Raw genomic sequence first — 27695 nt, 5'->3', positions numbered from 1 at the left:
TGTGGCACGCGGGCTTAGTTACTCCACGGCATGTGGGATCTTCCTGGACCAGGGCTCGAACCCGTGTCCCCTGTATTGGCAGGCGGATTCTTAACCACTGCACCACCAGGGAAGCCGCTAGTCTTTCTTTTATTTAGAGAGCTATTACACAGTTTAGTGATTATCACAGGTTAGTGATAGTCTTCCAGTTGTGTTTTACGAGCTAGTTCTAGAAAAAGGAGTTTCATTGATCATATCTTAAGATAATTAGTTTTTTATTTACTTAAAGATTTCCAAGCCTAAATCTTGCTTACCCGCAAGTGATATATAGCAATAATTTGTTCTAGACCAAAATGGAGGACTAAACCAAAGCAAAAATTGTCATAAAAATGCAAAGTCAACCCGAAGAGCAAGTTAAATTTCATTACAATAAACTGTACTCACTGTACACATAATTTTGTCTTAGAATTCACTCCTAGTGAATTAGTACGAGAGGGCTCCCCCTCGCCCATCTCAATTCCTAGCCAAATTTCAGGAGGTACCACGCACATACCATCCTCCACAATCATCCTTCTAAGTGCCTATATCTTTTTTTTTTTTCGGTACGCGGGCCTCTCACTGTTGTGGCCTCTCCCGTTGCGGAGCACAGGCTTCGGACGCGCAGGCTCAGCGGCCATGGCTCACGGGCCCAGCCGCTCCGCAGCACGCGGGATCTCCCCGGACCGGGGCACGAACCCGCGTCCCCTGCATTGGCAGGCGGATTCCCAACCACTGCACCACCAGGGAAGCCCCCTATATCTTTTTAAACGAAGCAATTTAGTATTTTACCTGAAACGCGTGACTGAGGTCTGACGTTTTGAACTTGAAATGTTTATTTTGGATGTCTCAGCTCTTCCCCTCTCTGGCAAGGTGAAACTACAAAACAGAATGGTGGCTAGTTCTTATGACTTTAACAAGGAGGTTTGGGGTCCACTCTACTCTCCATTCTTCTATCATTATCCAGCTACCTTGTTTATTTATTTTTCAGCTTTATTGAAGAATAATTGATAAATATATTTTAATGGAATATTTTCTTCCTATTAAAGCCATATTTCCTATGGTAAAATAAAATCCTACAGTTCTTTATGAATCTATCATTTAGCAACATCTGTTGAATGAGTCGTTTATTGTTTTCCCTAAGAAAGGAAAAGTAATAGAACCAGTGGGGTTAATAAGGGCTAAAGCATGGAGAATGACAGCTCAAATTAATTCTAAAGCTTAGGTGTTCAGATGCTCTTAATGAAACAGGAGGAAAGGGGGAAGGGCACAACCTTTAAAAGAATGACATAGCCATAGGACATGACAAAAACTGGTTAGAAGAAACTAGGTCCAAGGTGGCAGAAGATTTGACTTCCAGAGGACTTTGTACCTCATTATACGCTCATTGTAATACATTAGCGTATGCTAAATGACACACCCACCAACGCCATGACAGTTTTGAGGCCAACCATAAAAGGCCAAAAAGTGGGCGATGGCCCATTCATGGAAATCTCCACCCCTTCCCCCAAATAATTGGAATAATCCTCCCACTCATTAGCCTATAAAATCACCCAGCCCATAAAAATTGACGACGTTGTATTTCAGGGCCCTCTTGCCTTCTGAGATGGCCCACACTCTGTCTGTGGAGTGTGTTTCTCTAAATAAATCCACTTCTTATCTGTAACTCTGTCTCTCATTGAATTCTTTCTGCGACGAGACGTCAAGAAGCTCAAAATCACCAGGAACAATACCATCAACTGAAATGTCCAAAGCTTATTTAAACTGGTACCATCAAAAACTCAGAATAAATTATTAGTTTATAACCTCTTGGGATTAAATAGGTACCGAGTATCCCAGGGTAGGGTGGGCTTCCTTATCTGTACTCAGCTTTTGGTTTGGGGAGGCAACTGGCATTGTCCAGGTCTGCCACGTGGAGAAGGTGGCCACAAGCTGCTAAGAGCCCCTACACCCCAGCATGAGTAGGTGAACACAACACCTACCCTTCCTTCTCCATCAGGGTGCAGGCACTCACCCCTCTCTCTTCATCCACCAGATCCTTTGTGATTCCCATGACTTTCTGGTCTTCAAGACCCCCTGTCTGCCTGAAGGGCTGTGGAGGCACACCTTGATTATCCCTTTCAGATATTCAGAGGAGTTAACTAGGCACAAGACTCTCATCTAAGTTGGGAGATGTGAATATACAGTAGTACCCTTATCCGAGGTTTCACTTTCTGCCGTCAACTTCCATCTGAATAAATGGAAAATTCCAGAAATAAACAATTTATAAGTTTTAAATTGTGGCCGTCTGAGTAGCAGGATGAAATACTGTGCCGCCAACTCCATCTCTCCTGGGACGTCAATCACCCCTTTGCCTAGCATATCCCCCCTGTTAGTCATTTAGTAGCCGTCTGCGTTATCAAATCGACTGTCAGGGTATTGCGGTGCTTGTGTTCAAATAACTCTTATTTTACTAAAAATGGCCCCAAAACGCAAGAGCAGTGATGCTGGCAATTTAGATATTCTCTTACTGTGTCTAATTTGTAAATTAAACTTAAGTATGTATGTATAGGAAAAAACATAGGGTATATGGGGTTTGGTACTGTCTACAGTTTCAGGTTCTTGGAAGGTATCCCCTGAAGATAAGTGGAGACTACAGTAGTCTTTTTAAAAAAAGATGAGGGCTTCCCTGGTGGCGCAGTGGTTGAGAGTCCGCCTGCAGATGCAGGGGACGCGGGTTTGTGCCCTGGTCCGGGAAGATCCCACATGCCGCGGAGCAGCTGGGCCCGTGAGCCATGGCCGCTGAGCCTGCGCGTCCGGAGCCTGTGCTCCGCAGCAGGAGAGGCCACAACAGTGAGAGGCCCACTTACTGCAAAAAAAAAAAAAAAAAAAAGATGAAATTGGTAGAAACCTCTTAATATTTAATAATCTAGGTTTATATAGCCTGTATTTGTGTCATCTTTAGGCAAACACCTTAGCCTCTTTTCTACCTCCTTGTAAAAAAAAGTTGGATAAGACAATATCTAGACCCATTTGTGGTCAAACCCTGATTCTTCATAGCATCTTCTTATATTGTTGACTCATCTGATTCTCACAGTCTTATGATCCAATGCAATTATTGTCTTCATTTTACAAGTAGAGACAGTACCACTCAGGGTAGGGGAATTGCCCAAAGTTCAACAGATAGAGAGAGGCGGAGACACAGCAAGAAATTGACTCTTGGAGCAATGCTCTCTACTTGGCCTTCCTGCATCTTTTTGGGTAAACAAAGTAATGCATAGATAAAATCATGTACCCATTTAGTCAAATGTTTATTCAATGAAAGTATGTATAAAAACTTACAAATCTGAGAACTCAACTATACATGAAATAGGATGACGGGATATTCAGTTTTTAACATATACGTACAGCACAGTTATTAACTGTTCTTCCCTTTCCCCTTCGGTCCTTATTTCTGGCTCCTGTTTTATCCTGTGAGACCATTCTGTTACTGGCCTAAAGGAAGATTAATGGACAACTTTTACTGCTTTCAGGGAGATGGAGGAAATTTGTGTTTAAAAAAAAAAAACTGGAGACTAAACATCAAAATTAAGTTTTTTCCCAAACAGCACAGTTGTTTTGTCCTGATTTCTCTTTGCCATTTTTGATGCCTCAATGAATGTTGCCAGTAAACTATTAGCAGTAACATTTAAAGTCATTGAAGTTGCTACATCTGCTCACAAGTTTCCCTGTAAGATGCATATTCCTGTATCCTTTTCCCCACATACACACACTGATTTAAAAGCAGCTGACTGGTGCTAAAAACAAATTTACCACCGGCAACTGCTAGAATGGCATGTTGTTTTCTATTCAGAAAGACAATCTATAGAACAGTACTTTCAAATGTGATTTTTAAAACAACTGACAAATTTGTCAGAAACTAAAACACAGTATTTTCTTGTTGTTCAACTTTGAAAGAAGCCAGCAATTAGATAAGGCATTTGCATTAATTCACCTGCTTACATCAAGTATCCACACATTTTCTCTTCCAGACACACAAACTCACAGCTTGTCATGTTTTATCCAAAAATTAAGATTGCCATCACATTATTACTTTTTCTCTTTTGTGTTTTGTTCAAGTAGATTTCTTAACTAATAATTTTTCTTAACTGGACATAATCTCGAAGGATGCATTCTGAAATAAGACCTCTGGAAGATAAATACTAACCACGTTTTCTTGGATTTAAAGTTTCCCCACACCTCTAGATTTTGCATAGCAGAGCCCCACTGTATCTCTAAGCAGCACGCTGTATTTTCAGACATCGTCTTTCTGAGAAGGAAGACTTATTACCCAGGGAAAGTCATAATTTTAGCTTACCAAATTGCATTCGAATTGTTTTGTTTTGTTATATACCCTTCATTAGTTCCAATCATCCAAAACTTCTCGAAGTCTATTTGAGCTTATAAGTACTACTGACCATTATCTTTCCAATATCCCCTGAATTATAAATATGTTCCAGGTTTATAATGCACAAAGCCTTTACGGAGGAGGCGGGGCTGGGGACGGGGCAGGGGGAGGGGGAGGGACCTGTTTGTATCATGCCACGGAGAACAAGAGTTCTGACTTGGGGGAAGGGAAGGAAGATAGTCTTTGTAAAAATGACAGTTTTTTAAAAAGATAAGTAACATTCAGTCTAACAACACTGTTTCCTGCTCCTTTTTGATGGAAGCTAACACTGGGCGGTCGGGCTCCGTCACTTCAGAGTCCCCACTGCCCAGGAGAATGGACCGCCCCTCGTCTAGGGCGAAAACGTCTGAGTTCTGGTTTTGGCATGAATGTTTAACAACCTCATTGGGAGTTGAGAACGTTTTGTCACACAGGTTGCATTTGTAGGGTTTGTTCGTCTGTACCAACATGTTGTCCATCTGACTGCCTTCCTCAAAGGTGCAGAGTTCCAGAGTCTGTTTGTCCACCATGGTGTACGTGTCGATGCTCTGGTTGAGGCACACGTGCCGGGCAGCCTGGTTGGCCCTGCAGAAGCTCTTGTCACAAGTGCTGCATTTGAAAGGCTTCCCGGTGTGTATGTACATGTGCTCCCGCCAGTGGCTCTTCTGGATGAACTTGCGACCGCAGATCGTGCACTCGTACTTGCGCCTCTTGACCTCCCTCTCCTGGTCCGCCTGCTCCAGGTTGTCAATGTCCGCGATGTCTGAGGGCGGCGGCGTCTCCGAGTGCGGCTGCCCGTCGATGATGGGCGAGTCCGAGATGTGCCGCAGCTCGCTGTCGCTGATCATCCCCGCTTCAGGCACCTCCATGGCGTCTTTTCCTAGGTCCGCCGTGTTGCTGCAGAGAGACAGGGGCACGCGGCTCTCTCCGGGCTGGCTGGCTGTGAAGGGGACCCCCGTGTGAATCTGGAGGTGCTCCCGCAAACTGCTCCGGAGGGTGAAGCGCCGCCCACACAGGTGGCAGGCGTAGTACTTGGGGAAGCTTCCGTTCCTCTTCATGATGCTGGGCTTGACGTGGGCTATGGTGAGGGGCGCAGGCTGCTCGTCCGAGGAAGAGGCTTCCAGATTGGTCTCCTCCCCGGGGGGCGGGGGAGGAACAGGAGTGGAGACGAGGTCGGGCGACAGTGAGGTCTGCAGCGGGTCCGAGGGGGTCATGTGTGTCCGATTCACCTGGGTCAGGTTAGAGGGCAGCTGGGAGAGCTGGGAGGCCTCAGGCACCTGCTCCTGGCTCATCCTGGACGTCTGCGGCCGTGGCTCTCGGCCCAGTTTTTCCGGCGCTGAAGCAATCTTGGTGGCTTGCCTCAACTGATGATCTGCAATCTGAATGCCATACAAGGAAGACGCCAGCGGAAAGACCTGGTCAGGATGAGAAAAGGCTCCTTGACTGGCCAGACTGGCCTCCTGGATCAGCGGGTAAGCGTGGAGAAACTTGATCCCCTGCTCTAACCGCACCGGGTCGATCAGCTGAGGGGCCATCTTCCCTGTGTACATCAGATGCAGGAGGTAGCTGAAGATGTCGGGCTGGATGTCAGTGGGTTTCAAACGGACACACTCACTGCAAGAAACAGGCCAAAAACAAGCCTGTGAGTGAACATCAATTCATGACTCAAACGACAACATAAAGCCTGGGGGAAAAACCCGGTACTTATAAAGGCAAAAGAAACAAGACCATCTCACGTATATCTTACTGTTCATTTCATGAACTGGAGTCTATATAATTTAACTCTAATCCTATTAAGAACAGAGAGAAATACAATAAAGATATTTTAAAGGACCGAGAAAGGAAAATTCATGTTAAACAAATGTGGTATCTTAACTCATAGACTCTTGAAGCAGTTTTTCTCCTAGTAATCTACGGAAAATTATATCATATATAAAAAACTTTGTGTTTTATGGAGAGGATCCATTGCTTTCTATCTGAGAGTGGCCTGTGACCCAGTAGATGGTTAAGAACCACTGACCTGCAGATCTTTTAGCTAAATGTCTAGGACTCTGTATTGATCCAGGGCCATCCAGAGCTCAGCAGATCTTTCAAGGTAAGAGTCAAACAATATAACATGGAGGAGCTGGACTAGTGCCTAAGAGCAAGACAACAAAAGCGAGAAAAAGGAAAACCTCATTTTACCCCCGCTCTGCAACCCTCTGCTCTCGCCAGCATGAGGATGGGGTGCTGTAGAGCTGGGAAGAACAGGAACGGCAAACCACATTCCAGCTCGAATGGAGTCAGATCACTGCCCCAGCATTGCTAGACTGCATGAAAAGCAGCTCTGGGACAACTCAGTTCTTTAACAAATGTAATCATCCTCATCATTAGAACTGTAGCTGGGATTTTTTTTTTAATTGTTTCTAATATTCTCCAGTTATCTTTAAAAGAATTAATTAATAATTATTTATTGGCTGCTTTGGGTCTTCATTGCTGCGCGTGGGCTTTCTCTAGTTGTGGAGCACGGGCTCTAGGTGCATGAGCTTCAGTGGTTGCAGCACACGGGCTCAACAGTTGTGGCTTGCAGGCTCTAGAGCGCAGGCTCAGTAGTTGTGGCGCACGGGCTTAGTTGCTCCGCGGCATGTGGGATCTTCCCGGACCTGGGATTGAACCTGTGTCCCCTGCATCGGCAGGCGGATTCTTTTTTTTTTTGCGGTATGCGGGCCTCTCTCTGTTGTGGCCTCTCCCGTTGCAGAGCGCAGGCTCAGCGGCCATGGCTCACGGGCCCAGCCGCTCCGCGGCATGTGGGATCTTCCCGGACCGGGGCACGAACCCGTGTCCCCTGCATCGGCAGGCGGACTCCCAACCACTGCGCCATCAGGGAAGCCCCGGCAGGCGGATTCTTAACCACTGCGCCACCAGGGATGTCCCTGCAGCTGGGATTTATAGGCATTTTCTCATTTAATTGCCATTAATTCTCATTTTACAGATAAGGAGTTAAGGTTCAAAGGGATTTATACCTTGCTCAATATCAGAGTTAGTAAGCAACAGAACTGGGATTTAAATTTGAGTCTAACTCCTAAGCCAAAGCACCAAGATTCTCTGGGGCATGAAGACAACCCTGTGGAGTAGATGCGGCAGATCTGATTATTCTCATCTGACAGACATGGAAACTGAGGTCCCCAAAAGTTAAACGATTTATCTGAGGTAGCTAAAGCAGTTGTGGCAAAATTGATTTTATAACTTTTAGACTTTAGTGTTTGCATCATCCCAGAAACAGCATTCTGATTCAAGCAACAATAATAAAAAGGTCCCAAGAACTCTCCCTGGGCCCTTAGGGAAACTCTAATGCATCATTATAAATCAGTGAGATGTATATCTACATATTATGAGGTATGTGTGCTATCACACACTGAGTGAATATATTCTATAGACAGTATATTTTTTTAAAAAAATTTATTTATTTAATTAATTTATTTTTGGCTGTGTTGGGTCTTTGTTGCTGTGCACAGGCTTTTCTCTAGTTGCGGTGAGCGGGGGCTAACTCTTCGTTGTGGTGCGTGGGCTTCTCATTGCGGTGACTTCTCTTGTTGTGGAGCACGGGCTCTAGGCACCCGGGCTTCAGGAGTTGTAGCACGAGGGCTCAGTAGTTGTGGCTCATGGGCTGTAGAGCGCAGGCTCAGTAGTTGTGGTGCACGGACTTAGTTGCTCCACAGCACGTGGGATCTTCCTGGACCAGGGCTCGAACCCGTGTCCCCTGCATTGGTAGGCGGATTCTTAACCACTGCGCCACCAGGGAAGCCCGATAGTGCATTTTTAAACTTTAAAGACACCTTCCTTGAATTCCTTTAGAATTTACAATCATTTTTGATTATACCACTTATTACTATTAGATTTACTATTACTATTAAGCTATTTATCTTATTAACAAATATTTTCCAATATGCTAAAATAGTATCAGTATATTCTGCTCTTCTAAATTTAATATTTTATTCTGTTAAAAAAGCGGGGAAAGTGACTTTAATAGCAATTTGTGACAAAATAGATTTGGATAACTACTGCATCGCTATCAATGTGTGTATATTTCAACATGACGGCATACAAATAATCATGTGGAAAATGTTTGACTATAAAGTATGGAAGCCAAAGAATAAAGATCAAGCCTAAAAACCAGCACCCCTTTGACGGTAGAAAGAGGAAGAGTTTATGTCACTCTGTTTTTAAAAACGACACACAGATCATTCGTGTCTTTATTGGGTGGGCCTCCCTTTAAGCACAAGGTAAGTGCCAACAATATTATGTGAATACTAGAACATATTTAGATGCTTTAGGGAAATTCAATATTCAAAATAAAGCTGCAGGGATTAGGTGTGGTGAAGGACACTTTCATAATGTAAGCAGTCAACTCCTGATTGAAGACTTAACTACTGGGGATCTTTCCAGGGCCAGGCAAAGGCCTAATGAACTGGAAAGCCACAGGCCTTCAGAGATGCAAATCACCCCCAGGAGACCATAGGGCACCTTTTGTTCTGTGGGTAGGAATGCTCCTCCGGGCAGGAGGAGGGGAGAGTGAGCCCCGCTGCCCCCAGGGCAGAGAAGAGGGAAGGGCAGAAATCCAAAGCAGGGCTATATTTTTCAGCATCTATGAGAGGTAAATACAAAGCAGGGCCCCCTTCCAGAAAAACTCTGTTGTAAGTTTTATAATTTCCCCTTATTTGTTATTGTATAGGTTGTCCTCTGTCTACCGACTGTGAATGGAGGTGACTGGACAGTAAATCTCTCAAATTTTAAAGAACTTCATACAGTTTCTGATGGCAAAGAAGGGATGGGGCTGGGGAGGCCCCGTCCACACTTCAGCCAGGCTTAGAGGGAGAAGGAAGGACTCCAGGGGCCACAGAGCTAATGAGGAGCCCCCAGGGAGAGGAAAGGGCGTGTCCCTGGGGTTTACTGCAAGTGCCCAGGGCTCTGGGAGGTTTCCAGATGCCAATTTATCCTGATTTGTTCACTTTTTTTTCTTTTCTTAAAGCAGAAGCACATAGACACACTCAAGACACTTCAGAAGTTATTTTAAAAAGCTCCTTAGGGCTTCCCTAGTGGCGCAGTGGTTGGGAGTCCACCTGCCAATGCAGGGGACACGGGTTCAAGCCCTGGTCCGGGAGGGTCTCGCATGCCGCGGAACAACTGGGCCCGGAGCCACAACTACTGAGCGTGCGCTCTAGAGCCCGTGAGCCTGGAGCCCGTGTTCCACAGCGGGAGAGGCTACCGCGATGAGAGGCCTGCACACTGCAGTGAGGAGTGGCCACCCGCTCGCCGCAACTGGAGACAGCCCGTGCGCAGCAACGAAGACCCAACGCAGCCAAAAAAAAAAAAAAAAGTTAGCAACCAATTAAAAAAAAACCCAAAAACTCCTTATGTTACGTTCCAGCCATTGCTGTCCTTGACGGCTCTCCCTCCCAGTCAGCCAGACCTCCTGTCGATTCTCTCAAGCTTGCTCTGGGCCACTCTGGTCATTTGCAAGTGCTCTGGGAAGGACACAGCTCTCTACAATATGCTTACACCTAAGTGGTTTGATTTGCAGATGTCTGTTTGACATAACACTTTTACGGAGGAAAAATATAGTTTTAGCACAGCTACAAGCCCTTCCTGTAAACTTTCACAGTCATTTACATTTTCAATCTTTCCTTCGCTAGACCCTTCAAGTAAAAGTTGGGCTTAAAGAACTTTGAAAGTAAAGATTTTAAAATAACGTTAGATGTTGTCAGAGGTTGTACTCAGCAACGCCTGTCTCTGTTTTATTTTTGAGAGCTCCAAGTCTGCAGTGCTACCTGATTTAAAACTTTCACTTAGAGAGTGTCCATAAGACAGAGACATCTAGTGGTAACTGCAGACATAAAACACTCTTCTTAAGTGTGAAAAAACTGTATTCTTGGTCTATCTCTACAGTAGCCAGCAGTTAAAAGCATGGCTGTGGTCTTCGCACAGTATTCTCCTCTCACCAGAGGTGGTCAAGGCCTCAGGCAGCCCAAATGGCACGCGCCAGCTCTGGGGCAATAACACACTGTTGCTGAAACTTGGCTCCTCTCGGCACCAACATCACATTCCTTTGTTAGAAAGGTATTTGCTTACTGTTCTACACTTAAGTTTCCTGCATCTATTTAAAACTCATTACATTATATTCTTTTATGCCTCAAAATGAAAACCTGTCCCTTTGCAAGACAATTTCATTCACTGCGTAGAGACTTCCAGTGCCTATTAGCTGTGATGTCTCTGACAATGAAGGAAACAGAAGCATCCTTAGTGTCCCAAGATAAAGCAAGCTCCGCCTGCCATTAATCCTACTAATCCCCCATTCTGCTCCTCTAGACATTTATCAAGTGTCTATTATGTACAAATCCCCGAACTATTGGCTGCAAATGTTCAAAAACATTTGTAAAACCCAGTCTTTGCCCTCAAGCATCTTACAAATGAGGAGGGGTGGTAAGTAAGTAGGCAAATAACAACAACAAAGGGAAAATATGTTGCTCGTACAAAACGGCATAAATAAAGTGCTATTGAGAGAGGAAGAGACTGCTTTTCATCATTTCGGCTCACTTGACTGTTGCGGGGGCGGAGGTCACGGAAGAGGTGATGTGTAAACTAGAACTCAGGGAGTGGGCAGAAGGCCAGCAAAGCGTGGTCCAGGTGGGCGTGCGGTCGGGAGACAGGCTGGAAGGAGGTCAGGCTTCATGCCTGCAGGGCCTTGAAAGACAGAATGAGGAATCTGTGTGCTATTTTGATGTGTGATGGGTGTCCTCTTGGTTTCCAATCAAAGGAGTAACACAATCTGGTAGGTTTCGGATCAAAGGCACATTCCAATCAAAGCAATGCTTAGGAATATTAATCTGACAGTAACGTGGAAAATGATTAGGAAATGGAAGTGAGAAGGGAAGGAAAGAACTAACGTGAGAGGTAATTATGAAGAAAACATGATTTGGGCACCGACAGGATACAATTTTAGAGAGATTTTTAGTATGGCTTACTTGAAGATAAAAAAAAAAGGGAAGTCAGAAGGGACTTCAGGGAAGACTTAATTCAGTTTTAGGCAAGCAAAATGAGATAAAAGAGGATATTCAATTCTAGATGTCCAGCAGGCAGCCTGTGGCCTTGGGAAATAGAGGTCTGGAGACAGAGAAAGATCAAGCCCAGAGCTGTCAACGGGTTTCCAGCAGAGGCAAGACCCAGGAAAAGATGAGCGCCCATCAGGAGAGGCAGAGAGAAAGCAGCGTGGAGACCCCACTCACCAAAACTGCAGGAGGCGCCTGTGGAGAAGGCAGAAAAAGAAGGGGGATTCAGAGTCATCGAAATGCAGGTGACAGCCCTTCAGAAGGAAGAAAACAGTCGCAAAGGCTGCAGAGGTCAGGGACGACAGAGACTGGGAAGAGGCAGTGATTCTGATGAAGAGGCGACCTTGGAAAAATGATGCCAGTGGAGCGATGGGTGGAAACCACAGTGCCAACGGAGAGGAAGAGTGTGGGATGAGGAGAGCAGAAGCGAGGCCATCGGTCATCCTTTGTAGAACTTTCACAGTGAAACAAAGGAAAAGCAGCACCATCTCGCAGGTAGACAGCCGTGTCACGGAAGGGCTGAGCCTTCACAGGCTTGGGGATGGCAACGGGGGTACAAGTATAAAATGGAAAGTACAGAATGAAAACTACAGGGTAGGATCTGGGAGCATAAGGGCAGGAGGAAGATTGTTTTCCTTAGACAACCAGGGGCCCTTTTCCCCAAGACAGAGAGATGGGAAGAAAAAAACTGTGCAAAGATAAGGAGACTGAGACATTTTAAGAGAGAAAAGAAGGAAATTGTGGGAATTCAGGCCGCCAAGCTTCTCATTAGGAGACAAGGATAAATACTCAAAGCCTGGGGGACAGCCGGGACGGGGCCGGAGGAGTGAGAGGAAGCTGCCTTCGTAGTGGACCCGACCCTGCCGCTCCTGACTGTGTAGGTGACCCCCAGCGTGGCTACTCGGAGGTGGAGGGGCTGCTTGGGGCAAGCGAGGTGATGAGGGACTGGAACCTGGGGAGAGGCGGCGAGACCCCCGGTGGTGATGAGGGCGAAGCGCATGTTCACGGGAAAGAGGGCCACGGAAGTTCAGAGTCTACAGTCATTAGATTATTATCAACCACGTTAGTTACCTGGTCTGATGGACAAACAACATCTTAAAGTAATTGGAGAATGAAGCAAGAACTGATTTGTGTGCCTTGAAGTACACATCGCCGATGGCAACCGTGCAGTCACACAGGAAACCAAACTCTCGCTGAGCGTTTAACTGTTGCAGAAGAATAAGTCCATGGTTGGCCAAATCCATTTTTTAAAAAATCTGCAAAGCAAACAATTTTGTTTTAAGAAAGATGATTCACAAATAAGTAGTGTCTTTATAGTCACCAACAGTAATGGTCACGGCTAATATGTCAGGCACTGCTAGAAACGTTACATAAATTCACTCAGTCTTCACAACAGCCCTGTGAAGTAGTTCTGTTGTTACTCCCATTTTACAGATGACGAAATTTATGGTGAATTCGGGGACTGCGTGCTTTGCCCAAGTTTATACAGATGGTAAGTGGAGGAACCAGGAAATGGGCCTGAGCCGTCAGCCCGCCAGACAGCAAACATTCCTGGATCTTTTGTCTTTGAGTTTAAGATTCCAAACGAAAATTCTAATGATCCATCAGAAGTTGTCCAACCTTCCAGAGAGAGAAGTAAATTAAGGTGCTGGGGTGTGGCCACAGCAGGGTAGGGCCAAGATCTCACCAAGTCTGGACAATCCTCCAGCTCCTGCCGTGTGGACAGGGCTGCAGCCGGCAGGGCTATGATAACCCCACATGGTTACTCCTCAAGGGTGAGGGCTCAGGACTGGTCCTCTTCTCCATCTTTTGTGGAGGAGGAAATGGGCTTCGAGAGGTGCAAGCAGTTAGCCTGGCCCATCTGGCCAGAAGGTGGGGAGAGTCAAAACTTAAATCTGAATGTTCTGACTCCAAGGTTCTAACCTCTTTAATTCCTCATACTTCACTCCAGCAAACCACATGGCCTCAATCTATTTGTACTAGGGGAACTGCCTCTGGGGGAGCCGGTGTATCAAATCCTGATGTGTTCCTTCCCACAGGCAAACAGCATTTATAAAAGCCCAGCACACAAATATCAACATTATACTCAACAGTGTACTTAAGGGGGAGAAAGAGCGAATGCTTTCTCCTTAAGCCTGAGAACAACGCAAGGATGTCCATTCTCACTATTCAATATAGTACTGGATATTCTAGTTAGAGCAATAAAGCAAGAAAGGAAATAAAAGGCATACTGACAGGAAAGGAAGAAATAAAACTGTCCCTATTTGTGGATGACATGACTTTTATATACACAGGAAATCCCAAGGTATCTACAAAACCTCCTGGAATTACTAAACGACTTTGGCCATGCCACAGGATACAAGATAAACATATAAAAACCAATTGTAGGGCTTCCATGGTGGTGCAGTGGTTAAGACTCCACCTGCCAACGCAGGGGACACAGGTTCGACCCCTGGTCCGGGAAGATCCCACATGCCGCGCAGCGGCAAAGACCCAACGCAGCCAAAAACAAACAAACAAACCCAATCGTAATTCTATATACTAACACTGAACACGTGGACACTGAAATTAGAAATATATCATTTATAATCATACAAAAAATGAAATACATAGATGTAAATCTAACAAAACACGTATAGGACTTGTATACTGAAAACTACAAAATGCTGGTGAAAGAATCAAAGAAGATCTAAATAAATGAAGAGACATACTGTATTTATGTTTAGGAACACATAAGATAAATCAATTTTTTCTAAATTGATATATGGGTTTGATATAATTCTTTTCAAAATCCCAGCAAGATTTTCTTTGTAGATACAGACGAGAATATTCTAAAATGTTTATGCAAAGGCAAGGAAACTAGCATAGCTAAAACAGTTCTTAAAAAGAGTAATAAAGCGGGAGGAATCAGTCTATCCAATTTCGAGATGTATTATATAGCTACAGTATTCAAGGCTGTATGGTACTGACGGAGGGATAAACACACAGATCAATGGAACAGAATAGAGAAACCCACATAATTATGTACAGTAGATTTTTGACAAAGGCACAAAAATAATTCACTGGAGAAAGAACAGTTTTCAACAAATGGTGCTGGATCAACTGGACTTCCATAGACAAAAAAAAAAAAAGGAAAAGGAAAAAAGAAAAGAAAAAGAACTTTGATCTCTAAGTCTCATATCTTACATAAAAATTAACTCAAAATGCATCACAGACTTAAATGTAGAACACCAAAACTATAATTTTTGGGGAAAAAAATGGGATAAAATCTTAGAGAATCTAGGATTCATCCAAAGTACAAAGCATAAAAGGAGAAATTGATAAACTGTACTTCATAAAAATTAAAAACTTTTGTTCTGAGGAAGACCCTGGTAAGAGGATGAAAAGACAAGCTAAAAAGTAGGAGAAAAGAATGTGATAAAGGACTAGTATCTAGAATATATAAAGAATTCTCAAAAGTCAACAGTACAAAAACAATCGGATTAGAAACCTAATGGGCAAAATACCTGAAGTGAGGATATGCAGATGGCAAACAAACACATGAAAAGACAGTTCAATAGCGATTAGGGAAAAGCAGATTAAAACCACAGTGAGATTCACCACATGCCTAGCAGGGTGGCCAAATATAAAAGAACAACAATCAAGTGCTGGCAAGGATGCGGAGAAATGGACTGCTCATGCCATTGCTGGTGGGAAGGTGAAACGGTGCAGCCGCTCTGGAAAAGTAAGCAGTTTCTTTAAAAATTAAATATGTAACTACCATACTACCCAGCAATTGCACACATGGACGTTTATCCCAGAGAAATGAAAACTTAGGTTCACACAAAAATCTGCACTTGTATATCCACAGCAGCTTTACTCCTCAGTTAAAAACCAGAAGTGACCCAGATGCCCTTCGATGGCTGAACAGTTAAAACAATGTGGTATGCCCAAACCACAGGAAACTACTCAGCCTTAAGACGAAATGAACTACAGAAACAGGCAACAACCTGGGTGAATTATGTGCCCAAAGATTACATACTGTATGATTCCATTTACATAACATTCTTGAAAATTATGGAAGTAGAGAACAGATTAGTGGTGGAGGGGCGAGGGGAGAGGAGGACAATGATGCTTGGCTGTATAGAAGGGCAACAGGAGGGAGCCCTGTGGTGACAGAAATGTTCTGCAGCTCAACGGTGTCAATGTCAATACCCTGGTTGTGATGGAGCAGAATTTTGCAAGATGTTTCCATTAGAGGAAACTGGGTAAAGGGTACATGAGAGCTTTCTGTATTATTTCTTGTAAATCTACAGTTATCTCAAAATAAAAAGTTAAAAAAGGAAGGCCCATCACACATTAATTAATTAGATTAAAAATGGATAACCACGATGCTTAACTTCAGAATCAGGGAAGCGACTGTGGAGAGAGCATTACCAGTAAGCTTAAAAACAAATATAGAAACAGAAACACATCGATTCTTACTCAGCTGGTGCTCAACGCCTCACCCTCTTTCCTGTTCTAGGTTAGGGTTGGGTTCTGGGGATGAGCTGGCAGATACAGAAATTGACAAGTGTGCCCTAAAATAAAGGAACGAAGTGGAATGATTCTTTAAGAGACTGATCTGGCCACAGAGCAAGACTCCAGAATGTCAAGTATCGTGTTTTCTACCAAGAGCTATATATCCAAGCATGAGGGGCAGGAGAGCCATCCCTGTTTGCAGGAGTTTGAGTGTGAAGAGACCTGGACTGTAGTCTTGCTTGCGGGTGAACATCAGTGGCGTGGATCGGGAACTTAGTTCCCCAGTGTTTTCTGCATATGTCAGAGAAGGCGAAAGCATGAAGATCAGGAAGGAGAGACAGGGACATTGCCAGGTGGCAAAGTAACCGGGATGACTAAGAAACATCGCTCTCATCTGACCTCCGCCAGGATATAACTTTAGAAACTTGCCTTCAAGGCTGTTCTCTGAACAAGCGCCAGAACACTTCCTTTCCCATCTTACTAACTTGCCTTTCTCTACAAAAAGTATAACACCTATATGTCATTCATTTACTTTCACACTGACTTGAGCTATTTGAGGTTTTGCTAACCACATTTTACAAATGAGGAATCAGGCTTAGGGAAGTCAGGTAGCTTGCCCAAGATTATAGAATACCTAAGAAAAAGTAGTAGGGTTTAAACTGGGGTTCATTTGATTTTTTGGAACACACTACATACAAGTATGTCTGTTTAAAATTAATAGGGGATTCTTAATGTCTACTTTAAAGTGTATATACTTGTTATAAGAGATTCAAATATTATGGACACACAATAGTGTCCATCCACCCCACCCATTTCCCCACACTCTGGCCAACACTGGGTATTACCACTTTTTAAAGAATCTTTGTCAATATCACTTTTTACCTTCTATGGATTTAATGATGAGCTGAAGTATATTTTTATGTCCTCTTGCTTCTCTTCATGAGCTTTGCCCATTTTCTATCAGGTTATTTGTTCTTTTTTCTTATCTGTAAAACCCTTTGTATATAAAGAAAACGAGCCCTTTGTCACATATGTTGCTAATATTTTTCTCTCTTTTGTTTTAGAGAGATTTTTGACATATAAAATTTTCATCAAATTTATCAACATCTTATAGGACGATTTTGAGGTTTGGGATTTTTACATGAATGGCTATATATCATCTCTTCGATGTAGCAAAATGTATGGCTCTCCCCTTGTTCCAAAACGGACTAACGTAAGTATCTTATTCAGATCATAAGAATAAAACTATGATAAAACTGCAAAACGTTTATTTTTAAAGAGGGTCTACTAGTTATTTTAGGATCTCAATTTAGGGGCATCTAGAATAGGAAATGAACTGAATGTGTCTTTCAAATACAGAAGGCAGAACACATGTCCGGAGTCTCTGAAAAGTGGAAAAACCAAATGAAAGGAGAAACAAAGAAAATGTGTCATATGTTCATATTTCACATGGGGGGAAAATCCCATACAGATCAATTTTTGAAAACCTTCTTTACTCTAGAGACCAAAAAGCCTTTCTCAGTGGGAAAAAGAAAAACAACCCCCTAGATTCTCACATATATAAGTGAACCTGAGAAAACGGGGTAAGAGGGTAGAGGGAGGAGAGGGTACCGGGCTTGGAGCATCTCAGGGAGCTCCTGCCCCACCCCCATCCAGCGGACAGTACCACCCTTTCACCAATCTTCTTTCCTTATCACGGCCCCCTTCATAATCATTTCCATGAGGCTTTACTTGCACAGTGCTGCGTAGGCTGAGGATGCAGCATCTTCACGGGCTGGCTCTGCTCCAGGCTACCCCCCTTGAGGAAATGGACATCTGCTCTTCCCACCGCCATCAACTGCTCACCCAACCATATTGCTGCTGCCCGTGAGCACTGAAATGGCCCTGCACTGCCCACCAAAGTCACTGATGGCCTCTTGCTCCCCAGCCCAATGGAAGAGTAGTTTATTCGACCTCTCTGCCACATTTAATACCCTTCTTCCTGCTCCATAAATATTTGGGCCCAGCTTCCAGGCCGCCGCACTTTGGTTTTCATCTCACCTCTGGCTATTCTATTTTAATCCCCATCAAGATTCCTCTTTTGCTCCTCTGCTTTTGGTCCACAGCCCACTTCTCACTCTGCAGACTCTCTGTGGGGATCTGGTCCACTCCCACTTGGCTGCCCCAAAGGAACCTTAAATTCAGTCTAGGCAAAACAACTCAGATCCCAAAGGGACAATAAAAGCGATAGACACAAACCTGTTCCATCTGTATCCCCAGCTCAGTGCACGGCTCCATCATCTACCCCTCGACCAAGCCAGGAACCCCGACTCCCCTTTCAGGCCTCTACCTCTCACTCCCCATATGCCACCCACGTGCCACCAATTTAAACTCTTTATCCCACCCCGCGCCTTAACTCTACCTCCCTACTCATCTCCCCGTTTCCAGCTCTAGCCTCTCCAACCTATCCGTATGAAACAGCTAGAACCATCTTTTCAAGGGCAAATCTGATGCTACCATCCTGCTGAAAATCCTCCTCTTGTTTCCCCACCGCCTTCAGGATGAATCCCAGATTCCTCAACATGGCTTACAGGTGACCTCACCGCTGCTCACTCTGCATTCCATGCTCTAGTGCTAATCTAAACTATTGGTTTCCAGACTTCTGGGCTGCCAAGACCTACTAAAAACAAACCAAGCAACCTTGAAACTGGGGGTCCAACAGAGTGTGCTCCCTCTTTATTTTGAAAGAAAAGACATAAAATATTTACATACCTGCTAGGAATGGAGGGCTTTTCAACATAAAAAGGTAGACAGGACATAACTTCAGAATATAATTCTAGAGGAAGTACAGTGGCACTACATTCAACATATGGAAAAAAATTTTTTTCTAATGCAAAAAAAATTACAACATAAAGTTTTACTTTATGACATTAAGTTGTGCCTAATTGTTTTCTTGATACAAGACTGTCCGTTTGGTGGTCTTTACCAAGTGATCAACAAGTGTCCCATTGTTCTGAAGTCCAGGTATGTCACAAATTCAGTTTTATCTGAGTATGTTGACGATAACGAAGACAGAATGATGTATTTCACTCACTTGGGAAATTCTGGGTGAACAGATAAACTGCAGTTTTCTTTGCCCAGAAAATGTCCTGAATGCCCAGGCCATTCTTGGGCTCCTAACAGAACATAACACTCACAGCTCAGGGGCCTCCCTCTCAAAGCTGAGCAGCTCAGCAACCTGATTTCTACTCACATGGTCAGGAGACGGGGCCTGTTTGAACTGGGCCTTGGAACTTCTGTGCAGGACCTTTGAATGTGCCACTTGCAGAGGGACCACCACTGACCGCCTGCCCCTCCCCCCAGCTCTACTTGTCCTTTGCAAAATTTCCCTGACCTTCAAGACTGGAGGGTCTTCTTACCTCCAGAGCCTCTGCGAACCTGCCTGATGCTCCTGGAAAGCCAGCATTGAGTGCTACTTATCATCTATTACTTTATCCCATGTGCCTAAGCATACTGTCTGAGGTTCAATATTTGTTAAATAAATTAAAAACTACATGTTTAGAGAGGAGAAGAGTGTTGAGTTCCAATCATCGGTTGGCCCCTGACTAGTTGGGTGATTTGGGGGTAAAAGTTCAGTTTCTGTTTTTCCTAGATTAACTCCAAAATTCTCATCAATTTAATGTGTGCTATATTTTGGAACAATTTTTCAATTTTAAAATGTCACCTCGTGTTTCTTCATGCTAATAATTATGTTCTTAATAGTGCTTTATAGTTTGTAATAACCCTTCACACACATCATTTAATCCTGGTCAATACCATGGTATATTGTCTTTTACTATTTGTTTCATTATTAATTATAATAATAACCACAGCATTAATAATAAATGACCACTTATGTGTCAAGGATTAATTAGCCTTTTTCCAGAAGAAATTTAGACTTAGGGAAGTTAAGTAACTTGCCCACATGCAGAGCCAGCTCTTAAGAAGCAGATCTGGGAAGTGGTCATGCACATGATGAGAGCTTCCTAAGGTGCCAGGGGCAGTGGATACAAGTATGAAGAATACACAGAGTTCAAGGGTATAATCAAGTAAGTGCACAGATTTCTAATAGCCAACTCTGATAAGAACTATCAAAGAAAAATATAAGGAACTATGAGGTCATAAAACTAGGGTCTAATTTGGGGATTGTGGGTCAGGGAAGGTGTTTGTGAAGAAATACAAGTTAAGGAGATATTTAAAGAACGAGAAGAGTTAACTGGGCAAAGGTAGAGTATTCCAGGCAGAGGGATCAGCATTTGCAAAGACCTTAAGACAGGAGGGAACAAGATGCAACTGAGGAACTAAAAGAAGGTCAATGTGGCTGAAGGGCAAAGAGCCAGAGACGAATGAGGCAGGTGAAGCTGAAGACTCGGGTTTTGTTAAGGATTCTGGTCCACATCTTAAGAGCAGTGAGGAGCTCCCAAAGGGGATTTGAAGAAAGGTGACATGACCAGATGTGTACGATATAAATATCATTCTGAGCTGATCTACATGATCAGATGGCTGCAGCTGAAGGGCCAACCAAACAGGGGATGGTGGCAAAGAGGTGGGCAAGGGGAGGCTTGTTAGAAGTGGTTGAGAGGGGAGGTCTTCCAGTGGTTTAGAAGAGAGATGACAGATCGGGTGGTGGCGATGAAGATGGGAGAGAGATGGACAGAATTTGAAAAACAGAAGATAAAAAAATCAGCAGAACTGGTTGTTGGTGGATTCAATGGAGGAGGGTGGGGGAGATTAAGGTGTCCTAGGTAATCCCCAGATTTCTAACTTGTGTAACTGGATAGAGCATGGGGCTCCCCCCAGTGGTGGGAGCACAGGCAGAAACCCAGTTTTGTGGGGGAAGATCATGAGGTTAGGTCCAAACATGTTGGGATTGAGATGCTTTTGAGACATGCCAGGTAGGGATGTAGGGTACTTGTCGGTCAGTAATGTTGGTCTGGAACTCCGAAGTCTTCTCTGTAATTTATGTCAGAGAGTCTTTGGAGAAGCCAGGTGTGTCTGACTCTAGAAGTCACATCCTTAAATCATTACGTGATGGTTCAAAGAGGTTAAAACTAACAAGAGTCCACTGAACCCTGGTCTTCTGGGTGTAAATTTCACACTCCTTCCACGACACTACCTTGCTCTACAGGTCATTCCTAAAAGTTCTTACCAGTCGTAGTCACAGAGGGCCAACAACCTGACATAAAACTGAAGACCTATATAAAGCCCCCACCCATTCAACACTATAAATGGAACGTTAAAAACAAAAATCATTTGTCTTTCCTAAATCAGAATAGTGAGCAGAGAGGAACTGAAGACAAGTAGCGATAAAGAGGGGAGTCAATTGTTAAAAGTGAGATTGCACAGAATGCCTTCTTATGTACGTACAGGTGTACAAAGTGGCTTTTTTCTTAAGCAAATTCAGAGACTGTAAGACGTAACACGTTGAAATAAATTAAAAACACTTTCCAAAGCCAAATACAAATAATCATTTATATTATTTAATGCTTTGGGTTTTGCCTTCGCCACTGTATCACTCTGAAAATGGGCTACTACCTAGATGTCGAGTGCTGTCAGCTGCCATCACACAGCACATGGTGGGCTGATCCTTAAGTAAATGACTCATCTTCTGGAGGAACAGCTGAATGGGACGTATGTAATCACATTATATTTTGACAACCCAAGTTCCTCCTTCATTTTTGGTATAAGAACAGGAGACCAAAACAGCTTTTGGGAATTGATGATTCACTTTTTAAAGATAATAGCCCTTCTAAGATACTAAATACCACTTAGATTACCCATTTCAAGGGCACTAAAAGGGTCCTCTGGAGTCCTTGATTTTATTTAAGTGAAACATAAATGAATATTGTAATGCACAGGACACCTCAGTAATAGAAAAAGCACTACCCACAAGGAAGATTGATTCTTTCAAGTAGTAGTTTAGACCACTTACCAGGAGGAAAAAACTGCTTTTTCAATTAGTATTATTAATAATTAATATTTGAGGGCCTATAAAGTAAACTTGAATGAGGCCGGTTGTTTGAATTTTAATATATTTTAAAACCGTACTTTGAGGCTAGGAAATGTCTTTAGTTGTGATGATAGGCTGACATATTTTTCTTAACATTTCTTTAGTCAATCCTCCCCATAGTAATTAGGAAAAGGAGGGACATACGCTTACCACTGGCACTTATTCTGACTTTGGAAAGCATTCCATTTGTAAAAGATTTCTTTTTAATTGTATTTTGCTTAAGTTAACATTAAAATTAGTTTTTAATTTCTGAGTATAAGTTGAGGTCAGAAGGAGGGAGTTCAGGGATAGTTCAGACGTCAAGGAGAAGCAGGTCAGAGATTTATGGCTAAAAAGAGTTGATATTTAGGTGATAATTTGAAAGGTATTATGCTACAACCAACTTTAAGGAAACTTAGGTGTGGATGTGACCACACAGCAAAATTTAAAACCTAATCTAATTTGCTTCTAATAACCCTCCAAAGTAGAGATTGCCTTCCTTTTTCATAGGTTGTATGATTGATTAGTAAAATTAATCTGAAGAAAACATAATCACCTATAGGTGTAGCTCCAAATATATTTTAACTCAAAGACTTAACTGACTAATTCACTTCAATATTTTATTTCAGGGTTCTCAAACTTTTTGGTATTAGGACCCCTTCACACTCTTTACAATTACTGATGATATCAAGAGCTTTTGTTTATATGGAATATAACTATTGATATTTATATTAGAAATTAAAACTGAGAAATTTAAAAACATTTATTAGTTCAATTAGACATAGCAATAACAAGCCCATTGCATGTTAATATAAATAACACATTTTTGTGAAAAAAAATTATATCTTCCAAAATAACAAAAAAATAGTGAAGTGGCATCTTTTTATATTTTTACAAATCTCTTTGATAGAAGACAACTGGATTCTGCATTCACCCTGCTTCTCCATTTACTCTGCTGTGATGTCTGTTTTGGTTGAGTATTAAAGAAAATCTAGTCTCACCCACATACGCAGTTAAAAAAAAACCAGAAAGCATTTAAGTAGACTTTTCAGGTAATTGTGGATATTCTTCTTTGATATTACACCAAAACTTGATAAGTGGTAGTTTCTTAAAGGTTAGTTGTGCGATCTAAAAGTTTTATACATCAATGAATGAAATTTACCTGCTCAATTACAGTAAAATTCACTGCTGTCTCTTACACTTTGAATGGATCGTTTACCCATTCATGACTTTTAACACTGCCTATTGGTTATTTGGAAAATGTCAGTTCGTTGAGTTATGCAGATCTCCCCAATGTTGATACATTTGGTCAACAGTGAAAAAGGCCAGTAACATCTTAGTATCATTAGGAAAATAGCTTTGACCTTATGGAACCCTGAAAGGGTCCTGGGGATTCACAAGGGACCGTAGACCACACTTAGACAATCCCTGTTCAGAATCACTCTGGGGACATGGAGAATCTAAATGACTAGGCGGGGCATAGAAGAACATGTGTACGCTCTGAAATTGTTCTCACATTATTTTGAAGTTCACCCTTGCTTCATGCAGAACTTAGGGGTGCACAATATTTAAAGAAACTGTACACGAAAGCCTCTTGTAAAGTAAAAGATTTGTTTGATAAGTACTTAACCAGATACAGTAAAGTGTTTTACAAATTCCTATCTTTGCATACGGAGCTTTCTTGATGTGAGAATGTCACATGATGCAAACCTCAATGCATGTGAGCTGGGGATTCTGCATTTGAGCATAAATACCAGCCTCAAACTTGCCTAAAGTCTTCACCATCTTGGCCAGCCAACTCCTTGTAAGTGTTCTTTCTGTGGCTACTGACTGCATCAAGGGCATATCAGCACTGTAAAACACAACCGTATTTACTATGGATTCAAAGAAATATTTAATTATTTAAGTTTAATTTGTTAATAAAAATTACAACCTACTTGAGCATAAAAATGGTTAAGAAGTATTCTTGACCTAATGCTTAGAATGTTAAATTTCTTTTTCTTCAGGGGAAAAAAAATTCTCAATTCCCTTTTTGGTTTTCAGGGTCATGCTTTGTGACCCAAAGATCATAAGGAAGTAGGAAAAGTGACCAATGCCCTGTTGTCAGGTGGACTTTGAAATTTATGGTAAAGTCTCCGGCTGACCAGCAGTTCCTCCCTTACTGTGATGGCCTGGCGCTACACTACGTGCCCGGTCTCAAAAGTTACTTCACAGAAAGGTGAGTGGGTCTAGGGATGAAGCCACAAGCCACAGGTAAGAAATGGTAGGAGAGTCTCCCAACTCCAAAGCAGCTGACCCCAAGCCAACGCCACAGGTCAGCCTTAGGCATCTCCTTCACGTCCCACCTCTATGCTGGTGATTCTCAAGCTGGGGAAAAAGCATATCCCCTTACACAGGGACATGTATCTTCTTGGAGGAACTGGGGTAAATGCAATTTTATATAATTTAATAAAATTTTTATATCACAAAAGTGCAGATTTTGGAGGACAGTGCAAAGTCCATATTAACCATTAAGATAAGAAAGAAACTGTCATAGCTTTTATTCTATGACCTAATACATCTAGTGTTTATTCTCTGCTGCTGGTGTATTCCACTGGAAGAGTTGGCGGAGCACCGGGTATTTACGTCCTCTCTGAAGAGAAGCTTTGAAACTGGCAAGTAAGCAGCTGGACTGTACAGCAAAGCTTTAGGGGTGGTTTATCTGCCATCCCGTAACAGGGTTCCTCCACTGTTGACTATCTGTGGCACCGATACCATTGGTATGCCACTTCTTGTACTTTGAGATCTGGTGATGGTTTCAACACAGGTCAAGTCTTTGGCTAGAAAATAAACTTATACAAACCACACATTTATTAAGTGAGAAACGCCCAGTTTACAGGAATGTATTATTAGTCGTAAACTTCCTTCTTCAAAATTACTTTTAACAGTTTGAAAATGCCCTGGACACACACCAAGATCACTTAGAATGCAAAATAAAAATTCCCTTTAACAATTAATTTTGGCTTGTAATAAATCAGAGAAATTAGGGTTTAAAATGTCTTAGTTCTGATTTCCTAATAAAATCTCAGGCCCCTCAGACTAAAATGCTCGTGATATACCCTGCTCCAGTGACCCATTAGGGGTCAACATAGAGGGTCGGTCCTAGGAAGGACTGGGTTTAAGGAAACCCAGAGCACCTTGGAATTCTGCTTGAGCCCGTGATTCCGATCTTTTTAATGCTTTGTTTTACTAAAACAATAACCTATGAAAATGAATAGACCTGAGACTCACACGCCAAGGGGGCCCATTGTATGATGAAGAGCTAAGGAACACCGCAAACTGGGGGCGGGGCAACGAGCCTGGGTTATTTCCCTACGGCATAATTAGGAGTTCAGCAGTTGAAGTTCTCGCAGTAAATAGCGTAGCAATAACTACATTTTCACTCTGCCCAACCACTTTCTTGCCCGCTCTGCTACCCCTGCTTTCTTTACTGCCGTCTTAATTCACTACCAGCTAAAAGGAACAAAAACCTCGCTTCCTAAGCACCTTTTGCATCACCATGCCTCTTTGCAGCCTTGTTTAAAAATGAATGGTTTGGGGGTTTCGCTACACCGAGGAAACGACTCTGGCCCCGGGAAGCAGCCTCCGCGCCCCAACCTCCCCTCCGCGGAGCCCTACACGGGTGTGAAGGCCGCATCGGCCGGGAGCGCGGCTCGAAGGCCGGCCTCAAGGCCAAGCAGCCAGCAACCACAGAGCAGCTCTGGGCTAGCCTCGGCCTTACCGGAGGCGTAGATCGCCCGTGGAGCGGAAGCTGGAAGCCGCCGCTCAGCGCGCCCACCCCCGCGGCACGGGCGGGGGCCAGCGTTTCCCCCCACCCTCTGCCAGAAAGCGGCTCAACGGCCACCTACTCAGCCTAGTCCCGCCAGCCTCGCCCCGCCAAGGGCGGGCGCCGGGCCGGGGGCGGGGCCAGGCGCCGCACACCCCGGCCCCGCCCCCATCCCCGAGGTGCTGAGGGGAGAGGAGGAGCGACGCACTTGGGCCGCGCCGCACGCTCTCCGCTTTCCTCAGTCCCGCGTGCGCGCGCGCGCTCGCCCAAGTCCCGCGGAGTTTAACACAATGCCGACGCCTACGCCGTGCGCAACGCCCCGGCCGGCGCAACAGCTCCGGCGCCGGGGGCGGGGGCGGGGGGGGGTGGCCAGACAGGGCGAGGGGAAGAGCGCGCGCGAGAGCGGGAGACAGCGCGAGACCCGAGGAGGCCGGAAGCGCGCGTGCGCGCCCCCGCCCGCGAGCGGGGAGGCGGAGCCGCAGCAGTAGCGGCAGCAGCTGTAGGAGCCGCTGCAGCTGGGAGAAGCGCCAGAGAGGCCGGGCCTGCTCCGGTCGGACCGGATCCCTCCCCTCCCCCTCCCTCTCCGCTCCCCTCCCCCAAACCCACTTCCGCAGCTCGCAGCCTTGCCGCCGAAGAAGCAGCGGCGGTAGCAGCAGGAGGCGGCGGCGAGGCGATTACGGAAGGATTACGCACCTGACGGGCCGGCCTCTTGGGGCTCCAGCGCGGGACGCTCACCGGCCGCCGCCGCTCGGGACGCCCTTCGCGGTGGCGGCGGGAAGGGAGGGACCGGCGACGGGGAACGGAACGCGAATCGCCCCCCTCCCCTTTCTCCCTCCCTCCTCCTCTCCGCCGCCCGCCCTCTCGGCTTCCGTCCCCTCCCCCTCGCGCAAAGCCCCGGATGGAGCTGCTGCCGACTCGCCGCCGCCTGGCTCCGGGGGATGGTTTTGTCAGGCGGCCAGAGCCCCGGCGCCAGGCGCAGCCGCCCCCGCCCCTGCGGGGCGCCCGTGCCCTCGCTTCCCAGAACCGGGTCCCCGTGTGGTCCGGGCCTTCCGCCTGCCTTCAGCTGAAGCCCCGGGACTGGGGTCATTCGTCTTCTTTGTTGCCACCGTCGCTGCCGGAACCGTTTGCGAGCTCCGGTGGCCCCCGCCCCCCCCTTCGCTTTCCCTGAGCCCGGGCCGGGGGCGGCACGTGGGCACCGGCCCCGGGAGGAGGAGGCGGTGCGCGCTTACCTGTCGCCGGTGCCGCTGCGGCGGGGGGTGTGGAGGAGGCACCGCTGGGCAGCCTTGGCCGTGATCTCCCTGCCGCCGCCGCCTCTGCTTCTCGCTGCTGCTGCTGCTGCTGCTGCCGCCGCGGTCGGTGTCTCCGGCGCGGCGGCGGCGGCGGCGGCGGGGCTTTTCCTGTCCGGTTACGTTAAGGTCACATGACCGAGAGAGCGGAGCGACTAGTGCAAAGAGGCTGAGAGCGGCTCCCGCCGGGGGGGAGAGGCGGCGAGAGAGCTGTGGCGGCAAGAGCCCCCTCCGCCCCCCCAGCCGCCTCCCCTCCCCCCGCCCGCCTCCGCCTCCTGCTGCTCTGCCGCCGCCGCAGCCGCCGCCGCCTGCAGCACTAAGTACGCTGCCGCTCCCACCCAGGCTCCGCGCTCTACTCCAGCCAAACTTCTGCAGACCATGTGCAGCCGAGGCGAGGAAACTTCTCTCCACCTATTGGGGCTGGAGGCTTGAGTCACAAGCCCCATGTTTACATGAAGTGTTAGGTAGGACAATCCTGGAGATGCTCGGGGAAGGGATGGAGAGTTACTGCTTGGATCCTTCTGCAAGCTTGTGCTTGACATCTCTGGCCTATAGCTTTGTCCCTCTGCTTCCCGTATTAGCATAAATTTTA

At 45.1% G+C, this 27695-nt stretch overlaps 1 protein-coding gene across 1 annotated transcript; it reads right to left on the bottom strand.

Moving 5' to 3' along the window:
* Positions 1-4552: 4552 nt before the first annotated feature.
* Positions 4553-26601, bottom strand: ZBTB2 (zinc finger and BTB domain containing 2). The gene is made up of 3 exons (XM_082855523.1): positions 26511-26601; positions 12577-12761; positions 4553-6034 (listed from the first exon to the last, which is right to left on the bottom strand). The coding sequence occupies exons 2-3, from the start codon at positions 12747-12749 to the stop codon at positions 4663-4665; spliced, it is 1545 nt and encodes a 514-aa protein (XP_082711649.1). The 5' UTR covers positions 12750-12761; positions 26511-26601; the 3' UTR covers positions 4553-4662.
* Positions 26602-27695: the final 1094 nt, after the last annotated feature.

The sequence above is a fragment of the Leucopleurus acutus genome (assembly GCF_964270905.1).
Source record: "Leucopleurus acutus genome assembly, chromosome: 15".
Taxonomy (NCBI): Eukaryota; Metazoa; Chordata; class Mammalia; order Artiodactyla; family Delphinidae; genus Leucopleurus; species Leucopleurus acutus.
This window is presented reverse-complemented; position numbering and strand designations above follow the sequence as displayed.